General features: G+C 39.9%; 1 protein-coding gene across 2 annotated transcripts in view; it reads left to right on the top strand.

The window, feature by feature from the left end:
- VOPP1 (VOPP1 WW domain binding protein) overlaps positions 1-14,214 on the top strand; it is a 140,537-nt gene that overhangs the window by 70,131 nt on the left and 56,192 nt on the right. For both annotated transcript variants that reach the window (XM_077119339.1, XM_077119338.1), the window contains exon 2: positions 2,234-2,292. In XM_077119339.1, coding sequence (XP_076975454.1) covers positions 2,234-2,292 — 59 coding nt within the window. The remainder of the gene's footprint in view (positions 1-2,233; positions 2,293-14,214) is intronic.

The following is a 14,214-nucleotide window of genomic DNA, read 5'->3' as shown; positions in this document are numbered from 1 at the left end:
CTTGCCCCAGGGGGCTGGCCTCCATGGCTCTCCCGCAGTGTTCGGTTGGAGAGTTCTGGTAGTTCTCTTCTATACACAGGGCAAGTTCCAGGACAGTGAATCCCTCAGGCCACACCAGACAGAGTGGGCCAGACATCCATGTTCCCAGTATGTCTGTGAGGGTTACTGTGCTTCTTCTGGAACTGGGTTCTGCACATGGACTGGCTCCATGCAGGGCTGGCGAGTAGTGGGGAGGGGCCAGCCATGGCACCACAAGATCCTTCCACATCTGGGTAGCCTTGTTCTTGATTCAGCACTGACTCTGTTACTGCAGTGCTTTCTGATTTTCTGAAGCATTGAGAACTATGTTGCTTCAGTTCTTGTTGGTTGTTTAAAGCTTCTGTGGGGGGATGGGAACCTGTAACATCTCACTCTTCCATCTTCATTGGGGTGGGTTTTTTTTTACCATTTTAAAATTGGGTTGCTAGTCTTTTTGTTGTTGATTTGTAGGAGTTCTTTATATGTTTTTTTTTATTGATACATCCAAAGCGTACAATTAATGGTTCACAATATCATCATATAGCTGTGCATTTGCCATTACACTCGACTTTTTTGTGAAAAATACCATATATACAAAAAAAGCAATAAATTTCAGAGCACTTCATACCCATTAGTTGGACAGATTTCGGAGTTTGGTATGGGTTATACAATTCCACAAGTTCAGGTTTTTACCTCTAGTTGCTCGAAGATACTGGAGACTAAAAGAATCTTTACATGTTCTTGATATTAGATCTTCATCATATATATGGTTTCTAAATATTTCCCCCCATTTGGTAGGTTGTCTTTTTACTTTCTTGATTCAGTTCATTGATGCACAAAAGTTTCTAATTTTGATGAAGTCCCATTTATCTGGTTTTTCTTTTGTTGCTCATGCTTTTTGTTGTGAAGTCTTGGAAACTAGTGCCTGGCACGAGGTCCTATAGAGGTTACCCTAGGTTTTCCTCAAGGAGTTTCATAGTTTTGTTTTTATATTTAGGATTTGTTCATGTTTATATGTGAGGCAAGATAGAAGTCTCCCTGCATTGTTTTTGGTTTTTTAAAATTAATCAATTAATTAATTTTACTTTTTAATCCCTTCATTGTTTTGTGTGTGGACATCCAGTATTACCAGCACAATTTGTTGAAGAGGCTGTTCTTTCCCCACTGAGTGTTGGACTCGGCACCCTTGGCAAAAATCAGTTGACTATAGATATGGAGGTTTATTTCTGAACTCTCAGTTCTATTCTGTTTACAGTCCTTCTGCTGGTAAATGTTTTGTATTTCGAAGTAACTACAAACTTATGGGAGAGTTGCAAAAATAAAACAAAACCCATACAGAGAATTTCAATATACTGCTCACCCCAGATACCAAGATTCACCTCTATTAACATTTCCCCACATCTGCTGTATTATCCCTCCCTCCCTCCCTCCCTCCCTCCCCCCCTCCCTCCCTCCTTCCCATCAGTCGTTCATCCATCCTCCTGGGTGACATCTTTGAATAGGTCAGAGCCTAGAGTTCTCCCTAAGAAGCGGTGACACTTAGCTCGTTCTGCTCCTTGGAGGTGTGTGGGAGTTGGTCCAGCCTCCTGGAGTGGTCCTGAGGTTTCTCCCCCAGCGTGTGCGGACCAACTTGCCTTGCCCTTTTCATCTCTGAGACCCGCCTCTGGGAGGCCCAGGGATGGACTTACTGGGAATGCCCATGGGGGGACTTCTGTTGTCTCTCCAAGTGAATCTTGATGTACCGTGTCTGATGGATGTCATTCCCCACGTGAGATTAATGATTCTAGTGTGGCTTTTGAAATATTCTGAAATATCAAGATACAGACATTTCAAGCTATGAGTACTTTATTTCTCCCATTCTTTAGTTATCTGAAGTGAGGTGTGCTATATAGACTTTATAAATTGGTTGCTTTTAATTTAGCCTAATAATGAAACTGTCATGCTCAGTATACTTAGACATGTGGAAAGCTAGAAAAATCAGTGGGAAAATAGATAATCATCTATATTTACTTCCTTTTTAAAACATTTTGAAGAAAAAAAAAGTCCCAAGAAAAGGGAGATGGATCTCCTTCTACTCTCACCAACTCACAGCTTTTTACAGTTTTAAGCTCTCAGCACTCACATTTCCTTGTTACCTCTCTGAGTACAAATCTATGAGATCTTTTCAATAATATGCTGATTATTTCTCACTGATAGTTTCTTTCCTTTTTTCCAGTGCACAGAAGCCAAAAAGCATTGCTGGTATTTTGAAGGACTTTACCCAACATATTATATGTAAGTATTTCCCCTTTTCTGTTTGTTTGATTCTGTGGTTCATGTCTTAGAATCTTTTCTTTAATAGGTGTAGGCCTGGGCTCTGCTTTGCCCACTGTCACTCCCAGCCCTAGTCTTGCCTGCCTGGTGAGCAGATGACCTTGCAGATGTCATTCAACCAAATAACCGACTTGAACAGTTATTTTAAGGACTTTATGAAATAGTTCATGCTCAGTTCTCCAATGCAGATTAGGTCATACATGCTTGGTGAAAGGGAGGAATGTCTGGGTAAGGCCCAAATTGTGTTGGTTTGTACAAGTTTTCCTAAGCAGAGGGAGGGAGCATAATAGGAGTAGAATTATGATTGTTTTGGTTTGCTAAAAGTACCAGAAGAGAAATGCACTGGCTTTTACAAAGGGAATTTATTAGGTTACAAATATATAGTTCTAAGGCAATGAAAATGTCCAAATTAAGGCATCCAGAGAATGGTACCTTGACTGAAGAAAGGCTGTTGGCATCCGGGATTCTCTGTCATATGGGAAGGCACATGGCGATATTTACTGGCCCTTATCTCCAAAATGTCTCTGGGCTTCTGTATGTCCTCGCTTGTTCCTCCAGGGGCATTTCTGTCTCTGTGCCCCCCTCCAGAAATGTCTCTCCTTTAAAGGACTCCTACAAGCGGATTAAGACTCACCTTGAGTGTGTGGGATCATATCTCCATGGAAACAACCTAATCAAAAAGTCCCACCAAAAATAGGTGTGTCCCCACAAAATTGGGTTAAAGGAACATGGTTTTTCTGGGGTATGCAACAGATTCAAACCAGCACAATGATCTGCAGAAAGAAGAGAAAATGTCCACAGCTCAGCTGCTGTCAGTTTGTGTATATGTGTGTGTTATGTGTGTGTTAGTGCATGTGAGTGCAAAATAACATCACTCACCTGTCCCTGGGCTCCTCCCAGAGAGGTTCATGAGACAGCTGAGCATGGCCTTTGGCTTATGACAGGTAATGCCTGTTCCTGTGTCCCCCTCCTCTTCAGCTAGCCCTGCCTCAATGAAAGCTTTGTCACCCCTTCCGCTCTGTCTCTGTGTGTGTGTGTGTGTTTTTTTTTATTCTTTTTTACATACATGCATATGATTTATTTTAAGAAATTGGCTCACACGATTGTGGCTGGTTGGAAAAACTCAGGCAGGAATTAATGCTGTTAACCTTGAGGCAGAATTTCTTCAGCAGACTCTTCAGAGTTTGCTTTTTTTAAAAATTTTTTTAATTAGTTTTTAAATTAAAAAAAAATATGACAACAAACAAACACAAACATTCTTAATATATGATCATTCCATTCTACATATATAATCAGTAATTCACAATATCATCACATAGTTGCATATTCATCATCATGATCATTTCTTAGAACATTTGTATCAATTCAGAAAAAGAAATAAAAAGACAACAGAAAAAAATTCATACATACCCTACCCCTTACCCCTCCCTTTCTTTTTTTTTTGTATATATATATATATATATATTTTTTTTTTTAGTATATTTTTAATATCTACCATGTTATACCTCTACCTGTGCTGTGCAACCTGCCTAGGTGGCCAGATTAACTCTTAAGCTTTACGTTTTGGACTTCTGTAGGTTTTGAGCAGAAAGCCTGAAACCATTTTTTTCCCCCAAAGCTCTGTTATTTTTAGTATAGAATTTTGTTAAGTGTGAGCATTTTCAGGAACATATGTATGGCATTAAAGCAGAAGCACTCTGTCTTTTAGCACATAGGTATTCACAGAAGGGTTTTAGAGTCTATGGCGATTGGACATAAATGCATGATGATAGGAAAGATAAATCAATGAGGGTTATTTCGGAAGTGGCCAGGATGTGCATTGTCTTACCTGTGCTTCCCGGAGGCATTTGTCATCTTGCAGAGACCAGTGTAGAAGGAGAAAGGCTGCCTGTCTGTGAATAGGGATGAAGGGCAGGGAAATGTGCAGGTTTCGTTGCTTCTGTTTCCTGTTGATAAGGAGGAACCCCTAACGCCCCACATCGTGGTAGTCCTGGCAGAAAGCTTCTGCAGCTGCAGAGGGACAAAGCCCATTTGGAAAATATAGCAGCAGCGTGAAGACTTTGACTCTAATTACAGAGTTATCAGGTTGAAGAAAAATGGTTATGGGACAACAGGGAGATAAAATATTTTGATTCTCCTTAGCACAATTGCATTTTCAGTAGTAAGCTTTTATTGTTTCAGCTTCTAACCCAAATGTGGATCATCCATGTCCCCTGATGTGTTCTTCCTTGAAAACAGATGTGTTTCTTGTTTTGTAGATCAACTGATGAACTGTTTCCTGCCTTTTTTAGAGACTGGGAGTCAGAGTTCATTGCTGTTGTGTTTATTTGTTCATTTGCTCTTTTATTCATTCTCTCTTCAGTAAATATTTTGAAAGCAGTTATTCTCTTTCCATATTGAACGAGATGCTGGAAATATTTGCATTAAACTAGATATTGAAAATGTCATTCAGAAGCTGCCAGTTTGGTTTCCTGGTTTGAACCCTTCTTCCCTCCCTTCCTGTGAGCCCCGCTTCTCTCTCTTCCTAGCGGGATGGTCCAGAGTCCCCCAGAGGTACTATCCTGACAAAAAAAAGAGTAAAGTCATTCTAAGTATTGTAGTACAGAAACTCAACATCACAGTGGCAGCAAGTAACATTCATTGAGCAGTTATGCTAGGCCAGGCATTGTTCCATGGCCCCTTCATGAATTATTATCAGTTAGTATCATATTCACTTGAGAACCCCAACTCCATAGATGAGTCTTCTTGAGTCTACCTCTCCTCTTTCTGGTCCCCTCTTCTTGGTTCTCCTTGCCATCACCTGGCTTCACCCTTCATCAATGCCTATCTGAACGTGTTCATACCTTTCTAATAGACCTCTTTTTGGTCTCTTCTTCCCTCCTGCTCTGCTTTCTTCCTAGATTACCAAAATTTTCACAGCACATTTCAGCTTAACACATCAGGAACCAAGTCCAACTTCTTAGCTACCTTCATAGTAGGTCTCCAACATCCTCATCTTTCTCAACTGAGAATCCCATGAGGGCAAGAACCATGTCCTTTCAATATTTGACTTGCCAATGGCTAAGATGTTGCCTCATACACAGTGGACTCCCCCCAATGTTAGGTTAATGCTTTTCCTTCCAATCCCCACCATACAGTCAGCATTCGTGTATTTTACTCTTTGTTATTTCCCAGGTCTCTTCCTGGCAGACCTCTCATTCTCTGGGATGCTTTCCATGACTAAATTTTCCCCCATCAGAATTCACCAGCCCTTCCTCATTATGACTCTGCTGCAGCACCTTGCATGTTCTCTGCCACCAACATCTAATAAACTGTGTTGCCTGTGAGTACTTCTAGGATGGGAACCATCATTTGCTCATTGTTTAACCATGGCACTTTGCACAGTAGTACACAATCCTTGGTATTTGTCCTTATGCTTGTGCAGTTTACTTTTCTACCAGCTCTCTTTTTGTTTTTATTTTCCATATTCTGGCACCCTTCCTTATGTATAGATTTTTAAGTGTACAGCTTCAGAATCCAAAAGATCAAAATTCAAATATTTGTTCTGTTCTGTCCTTTATAAGGGTTGGGAAGTTTTCCCCTATTATATCCTCAACTACTGTTCCTAACCCTTTACTCTTCTCTTCTCCTTCTGGGACACCAGTGATTCTTATTTGTGTGCTTTGTTTTGTCCTTTTCCCTGAGATCCAATTCAAATTTTTCCATCTTTTTTGCCATTTGCTGTTTTGAGTGTTCGAAATCAGTTGTTCCTCTAGTTTGCTTACTCTTTCTTCTGCCTCTTCAAATCTGCTTTTGTGTGTCTCTACTATGCTTTTTATTTGGTCTACAGCATCCTTAATCTCTTGATATCTGCTATGTTTCTATTTATTCTTTCAGATTCTTCTTCATGTTCTTCTAATGTCTTCTTGATCTCCTTTATGTCATTAGCCATCCCATGTATTTTATTAAGCAGAGTTGTATGAACATCTCCGATTAGTTGTTCCAACGTCTGTGTCTCCTCTGATGTTTTCATTTGGTCATTAGGCTGGGCTACATCTGTCTGCATCATGTTATGCTCAGTGAACTTCTGCTGTTTTTGTGGCATGTAAATATCTTGATTGGTTTACTTTGGAAGTTGATTTCCTTCAGGAATCTAAAGCCTTGTATTTTCAGGATGGATGTGGAGCAGGATGCAGGGCTCAGGGCGGGGCACAACAGTGCAGTGATTTGTTGCAGCATGGGTTTAGGCACAGGTTGGGGATGCTATGCTGGTGCCTATGAACATGGATGCCCAGCAGCAGGGAGAATGTGGCTGTGAGGGTGCATGGGTCTGGGAGATTTGTTCTGTTCTGTAGTAGCTCTTTGACCTTGTCCATTAGTTACTTTCTCTCCAGAATGTGAGCACAAATGCTGAGCTTCAAGGCTTGTAGCGCACATGGTTGGGGCTGAAATCATGTCTGCAAATATTCTTACACAAGGTCAGCTTATATCTCTGCTGAGTATATACAAAAGATTAGTTCTTTTACAAACTGAACTTGCCACTTCCCTGCACACAGGAAGAATGTCAGAGTTATAACACAACTCTAGGCAGGGAGCAGTGCCTGGGAGAACAGTCTCTTTTTCAGGCAATCTGCATACACTGAATGGCTCATCAGTACCCTAGACAGTGGGGATATTTAACACGTGAAAGCTCTTCCCCTGCTTTCCATCAAGTTGGGGTAATGAAGCATTTTTATCCAAGGGGAGCAAAGAGAAATTGATTAGCTATATTTGACTCCATCCAAGCTTGTCTTACCCAAGAATAGATTTACTGCAGGCAAGATCATAGCTATGGAAAGGTCAAAGCCCCTGCTGAAGACAAGTGCTTGGGGCTGCTAAAGAAGTGGTTGTCTTGAGGTTTAATCTCTTGGAGGACGTTGCTGGTTTTGAAGCAGGCTTCATCATGGTTTCTGTGGAGTTGGCACAGACTATGGTGACTGTAATGAAAGTCACATACAGCCTGAGCTCACCCTGCTGTTCTGGGCTTGGGAAAGAACTGGAATCCTGACTCAGCCATGTGTTGGCTTTACACTGCACCAGCTGGCCTCTTGACAAGTGTTTAGGGTACAAGGCAGTGTTCTGGGGGCTATGACAACTGCATTTCATTCATTTGACCTACAAGTATTGTTGAGTGTCTGCCAGGAGCCCGTTGCTGAGGATACAGTGGGGTGCAGGGCAGAGAAGGATTTGGTGTCTCTGAGAATGTCAGGATAATTGTGTTTGATTGACCAGTTATTTTTGCAACATCTTTAACATTAAAGAACCATTGAATCATAACATCTCATTTAAAGAATATATTTCCTGTATATTCTTCCTCCAATTTCTTTGGGATTAAGTGCTTTTGTAAGAGAAAATTCCTTAAAGAAAGGTTGACTCACAACGGCATCCTTTTATTCTGTTACAGGTATTTTTTCCTCTTGTGGAAAATAAAGTCTAAACAACACCTCTCTTGTGATTATAATATACCATGTGGAATGTGTTGGGGGGAGAGCATCTAGGTGCCAACTTGTTTCACAGATTTTAGGCCTCCCCTCAGTCTGTCTGGTCTTTTGCTTTCTCCTTTTTTTTTTTTTTTTTTTTTTAACATGGGCAGGCAACAGGAATCGAACCCGGGTCCTCTAGCATGGCAGGCAAGCATTCTTACCTGCTGAGCCACCGTGGCCCGCCCTGCTTTCTCCTTTCTTGTTTTCCCCTGTTATTTTTATGAACTCTCCTTCCTCCACCTTTCCTTTCCCTGGCTACCTCTAATCTGCCTTCTGTCATTTCTAGTTATCTCTTACAAGTGATAGCATAAAATTTTTGTCCTTAGGTGTCTTGCTATGTCTCTGAGCATGTTTTCTAGGCTCTACCATGTTGCAGCATTTATCTCATAACTTCATTTTTTTCTTATGGCCGAACAGTATACCATTGTATGCATGTACCACACTTTGTTTTGTATTTATTTGTTGATGGACACTTGTGTTGTTTCTAGCTTTAGGCTATTGTGAATAATACTGCTATAAACATTGGTGTTCAGGTATCTATCTGTTTGTGAACCTTTTTCACTCTCTTTGGTATATATACCTAGAAGTGGGATTGCTGAGTCCAGTGGTAATTCTCTTAACTTTTTGAGGAACTGCCATATTGCTTTCCATAATGGCTGTGCCATTTTACATTCCCACTAGCAGTGCACTAGAGTTTCAATTTCTCCACATCCTCTCCAATACTTGTTTACCAGTTTTTAAATAACAGCCATCCTTGTTGGTATGAAGTCGTATCTCATTGTGGTTTCCATTTACATTTCCCTAATGGCTAATGATGTTGAACATCTTTTTATCCGTTTATTGGCCCTTTGTACATCATCTTTGGAGAAGTTGATTCTAAATCCTTTGCCCATTTAAAAAATTCAGTTTTTGCCTTTTTGTTGTTGCGTTGTAAAAGTTCTTGTATTTTCTAGATATTAAACTTTTATCCAACATATGGTATGCACGTACTTTCTCCCATTCTGTAGGTTGTCTTTATACTTTCTTGATAATTTCCTTTGATACACAAAAGTTTTAATTTTTGATATAATCAAATTTATTTTGTCTTTTGTTGCTTATGCTTTTGGCATCATGTCTAAGAATCCATTACTGATCCCAGATAAGGAAGATTTGCACTGTGTTATTTTTCTAAGAGTTTTGTAGTTTTAGCTCTTATTTTTAGATCTTTGGTCCATTTTGAGTTGATTTTTTAAAATGCAATTTTATTGAGATATATTACTATATACTCACATACCATATAGTCGTCCAAAGTGTACAGTCAGTAGTTTACAGTGTCATCATATAGCTGTGCATTCACCATCACAATCAATTCTTGATATTTTCATTACTCCAAAAGAAGTAAAAATAGAAATAAAAGTACAAAAGAACACCCAAATCATCCACCTCCCCCCATTAGTTATTTATTGTCTTGATTTTCTTAATTATCTGTCCATACACTGGATGAAGGGAGTGTCAGTTACAAGGTTTTCACACTCACATGGTCACTGTAAAAGCTCTATAGTTATTAAGTCATCTTTAAGAATCAAGACTACTAGATTATGGTTCAGCAGTTTCAGGTATTTCCCTGTAGCCACTCCAATACACCAAAACCTGAAAAGGGACATCTATATACTACATAAGAATAACCTCCAGAATAACCTCATGACTCTGTCTGCAGTCTCTCACCTATTGGAACTTTATTTTGTTTCATTTCTCATCCCCCTTTTGGTCAAGAAGGATTTTTCAGTCTCACAGTGCCAAGGCCAGGTTCATCCCTGGGAGTCAGGTCCCACGTTGCCAGGGGGACTTACACCCCTGGGAGTCATGCTCCACATAGGAAGGTGGGCAGTGAGTTCACCCGTGCAGTTGGCTTACAGAGACAGACCACATCTGAGCAACAGAAGAGGTTTTTTGGGGGTGTCTTTTAGGGATAATCATAAGTAAGCTTGGCTTCTCCTTTGCAGGAATGAGTTTCACAAAGGCAAGTCCCAAGATTGAGGGCCTAGCTCATCAAATTGGCAGTCCCTAGCTTGTGAGAACATCAGGTTTTCCCCAAGTGGGGATGTTTAATATTTCCACATTGTTACCCAGTCGCTCAAGGGGACGTTGCAAATACTTTTTTTTTTTATCATCTGCTCAGATTTCTCTGGGATGTACTGGCGCATCATACTAACCTGTAAGTTTCCATGTAATTATGATGTTCACAAAAGCTGACATTCTAGTTAAATTAGGTAGTGTGCTACCAAAAATGTAAGTTTTGCACCAAATGAACATCTCTTCCTTTGTTCTCACACAAAAGTTGAAGTTTTAAAATATGGTCAATATCATCCTTTACCCTTCCGTCTGATTTACCCTAGTCCTAAATCAGGTTCATTCATATCTCTAGTTGAAATCTGATCACTTTTTCAGCTTCTTTTTAACAGCTGCTGTGTGGGGTAATGCTGACTTTCATGGCATCATAACTCTAGCTCTGAGTGTCAGGTGTCACACAGATACTTGAAATTTCAGGGGATGACCAAGTTATACACAAATACCTCAGCACCTCAGTATTTAGAAATAACCATTACAACTCTAGAATAGATGTGATCTGCTATAAGAACTTACAGTCTAGGAGCCTTTTTAATAGGCCTCCCTCTGATAACCTTTGCTCTCAAATTAAATTTTCAGAGTTTGCACATGATAGTTAGTCCAGATTAATGAGGCACTGTAATATTTGTCTTTTCATTTCTCACTTACTTCACTCAGCATACTGTCCTCAAAGTTCGTTCACCTCATTGGATGCCTGACAACCTCATTCCTTCTTGCAGCCACTTAATATTCCTTGTTTGTGTACACAACAGCTCCTCCTTCCATTCCCCAGTTGATGTACTCTTAGGGTATCTCAGTCCATTGCAAATCGTGGACACTGCCACCATCAACACCAGTGTGCAAATGTCCATTCGTGTCCCTGCTCTCAGTTCCTCCAAGTATTCATCTAACGACGGGGTGTAGGATCATATGGTAACCCCACCCCTAGCCTCCTGTGGAGCCACCACACTCCTTTCCAGAGGGGCTACACCACCTGCCAACAGTGGATAGGTACTTCTCATTCTCCACATTTTCTCCAGCACTTGTATCTTTCTGTTAATTTTGAAACAGTTTTATTCATACACCATACAATACAATCCAAGAAATAATCAGTGTTTCTCATTACAATCACATAGCCATGCTTTCAGCGTACAATCTATATGAGGACATTTCCATTTTTCTGCAAAGATAGAAGAAGAAGAAAAAAAAAAAGAAGAACAAAAAACAAAGCAAATATTAAAAGGAAGAAACAGCGTTTTGAGGCTTGATCTTATGAAACTTATTTCTGTAGTGGATAAGCTAGCTTACCTATAGTTATGCCTAAGATTTACTTCTAGAAAGCCTCTTTTGTTCCTCCGGTGTGGCCTCTCTCTCTCTCTCTCTCTAAGCCCGACTCAGTAAGGAAAATCATTACCCTCTCCCCTGTGTGGAACATGACATCTAGGGTGAAAGTCTCCCTGGCAAGGTGGAATATGACTCCCAGGAATGAGCCTGGCCCTGGCACCGTCAGTTCAACAACACCTTCCTGAACAAAACGGGAAAAAGAAATTTAACAAAATAAGGTATCAGTGGCTAAGAGAGTTCAAATAGAGTCGAGAGGCTATTCTGGAGTCTACTCTTACACAAACATCAGCTTGATACTGCTGAAGCTTGTGTTTGGTTTGCCAAACACCAACAATACCATACCTGTTAATCCCAAAGGACACCTTGGACTCAGAGTCTACAAAAGTTTCATACACTAAGATTACTTTTCAGAAATCTCCAACCTCCAGGTAGTTCCTAGGTCAAATAAGTCCTGAACCCAGAGGGGCCAGCCTCATCATTGGTTCCATCTCCCTATCCCATATTATCAGCACCCCTTTCTGACATGAAAAATTTAGAATGGGCATAGCCTAAATATCCCTAAAGACTGGGAGAAGGATCAAAGGAGAAAGAAGAGTTACAACAGCAAAGATAGGATTTAACAAATGAGTATGACTGCTGAATCAATATTGATTTTTTTTAAGTCTCCAATGTCTTGGAGTAGCTAGAAGGAAAAAAACTAAAATTGTGGAAGTGTAACCCATACCAAATTTTGAAATCTTTTCGATAACTTCTTGTTACATTGTAATTTGAAATTAATTGCTTTTTTGTATATATGTTATATTTTACAACAAAAAATGTTTTAAAAAAACCCTGCAAGGTGTCACATGTAAGGGATCCGTAATAAGATTAACATCCAATTTCTCAATAGAATCAAGAGAGACCAGAAGTCAGTGAGAGAACATACTCTTGTAGTTTTTTTAAGATACTGTCATTGTCCTTGGCATTGAACAATTTAATCATAATATGTTATAGCATAATCTGTTTGGGTTCATCCTGTTGGGCATTTGTTGAGCATCTTGGAGTTGTATAGTCATGTCTTTGATCACATTTGGAAAGTTTTCTGTCATTGTTTCTTCAAATATTTTTTTCTTATCTTTTACCCCTCTGTTTTCCTTCTGGGTATCCTATGAGGCATATCTTGGTACGTGTGATGGTGCCTGTAGACGCTATTTATTTTTTCCATTCTTTTTTCTTTCTGCTCCCCAACTTGGATATTTTCAAGTGTTTTGCCTTTGAGTTTGCTGATCCTTTCTTCTGTCTCCTCCAGTTTCCTCTTCAACATCTCTGTTGAGTTTTTTGCTTCAGCTATGTTACTTTTATGTTCCAGGATTTCTGTTTGTTTCTTCTTTTGTTTTTCCCGACATTTTATTGTGAAATAAGTACATAGAAAAGTGATAAATTTCAACTCACAACTTAGCAAATAGTTGTAGAGCAAATTTCAAATTATGGTATGTGTTACAGTTCATTTGGTTCTTTATATAGTTTCTTTATCATTAATGAAATTCTTGTTGTACTTATAGATTGTTTTCCTGATTTCTTTTAGGTATTTGTCCTTGGTTTCCTTTAGCTCATTGATTCTATTTTCGAGATTTAAGATCTTTGATTAGTAATCATTCTTCTGGAATGTTTTCTGTTGGATTATTTTATTTTTTCCTATTACTGGGCCTGTCCCCTTGTATATTTTGTAATTTTTGGTTGAGAACTGGATATTCTGAAGATTAGCTCTTTACGTCCAAATGGGACTGGAACCCCCAAATGGGGCTACCTTCTGCCATGGCCCCTGATCGATCCCCACCAGACCTCAGCCCCCAGCCCTAACTGTTAGAGAAGGAGGTTTCCCCTGCCAGGCCTGGCCCCAGCTAACTGCTCCCAGAATCTGGGCCACGTTGCATTGCCACAGCTGCAGTGGTTTCTGCAGTCACTGACTCAGGGCAGTGTCTTGAGGGGCTGGTCACTGGTTGATGCTTCCACTTGCAAAAGTTGAATGCCTGGCACTTCCTCTGGCACTTTGCTCGTGTTCTAACTGTCCATTCTGGTTCAGAGAAGTAACCACCTACTTCATTCCAGTCTCTCTTTCCAGCTTTTTCATTCTTCCTCCATTTTGTACCTTCTCCTTACCCTTATATTTAAAAATCTGATTTCACTTCTCTTGCTTTTTCTGCTTGTCCCTTGAATCTCATTCCAGATTCAAGTTAAGTTAATAGAAGCAGATTTTAAAATATTAGGTTTTCACTATAGCGTCTTAGACTTAATCACTCTCACCTGTTCTGATTTCTTTATGCTGTATTATATCCTCCGTTAGTCCAGGTTTTCTCATTTCTTTGTTATTCTGTCAGTGTTGAGCTGGGAGACTGTATATTATCCGTAGAAACAAAATATTCCCCTTATTTATGAGGAAGTCCCTTTGGAATCGGAACAGAAAAGCAGTGTGGATTCCAGGCCTGTCACCTGTTATTTTTTTCCGTTTACCCTTCCTTCTCTTCACCATCTTTCTTTCCTGTTTATGGGTTGCCCTTGTAAAAGCTCTTAAGTAAAATGTGCCTTTTGTTTGTACTTTGGTTCAGGATTTACTAGCTCTCTCCTGGTTTAAAAATAGGCCAGGCATGTGGACTCACCAAACCCCGCTCCTTTCCTTTCTTTCCCTCCTTAAGTTGCTCTACCAGCGAGGTTCTGCATTAGCTCACTCGGCCCTTTTATCTGCGTGGCTTGGAACACAGTGTGAATGTTAGTGAGGCAAGAGAGGGAAGATACCATGCAGAACTTTGCAAGGAGCACGTGATGGGACCTGGTAAGTGTGGGGCTGCATCGATCCAAAAGAGCATTTTCTTCTCTATTTATGTTTAGAGTCTAAAAAGTTCTGTCTAAAAAGAAAAAGAAAAAGAAAAAAGGCATTTGTCAGAGAAGGGTATAAATACATTTTCCTATCCTAGCA

The sequence above is a fragment of the Tamandua tetradactyla genome, chromosome 1 (genome assembly GCF_023851605.1).
Source record: "Tamandua tetradactyla isolate mTamTet1 chromosome 1, mTamTet1.pri, whole genome shotgun sequence".
NCBI lineage: Eukaryota > Metazoa > Chordata > Mammalia > Pilosa > Myrmecophagidae > Tamandua > Tamandua tetradactyla.
This window is presented reverse-complemented; position numbering and strand designations above follow the sequence as displayed.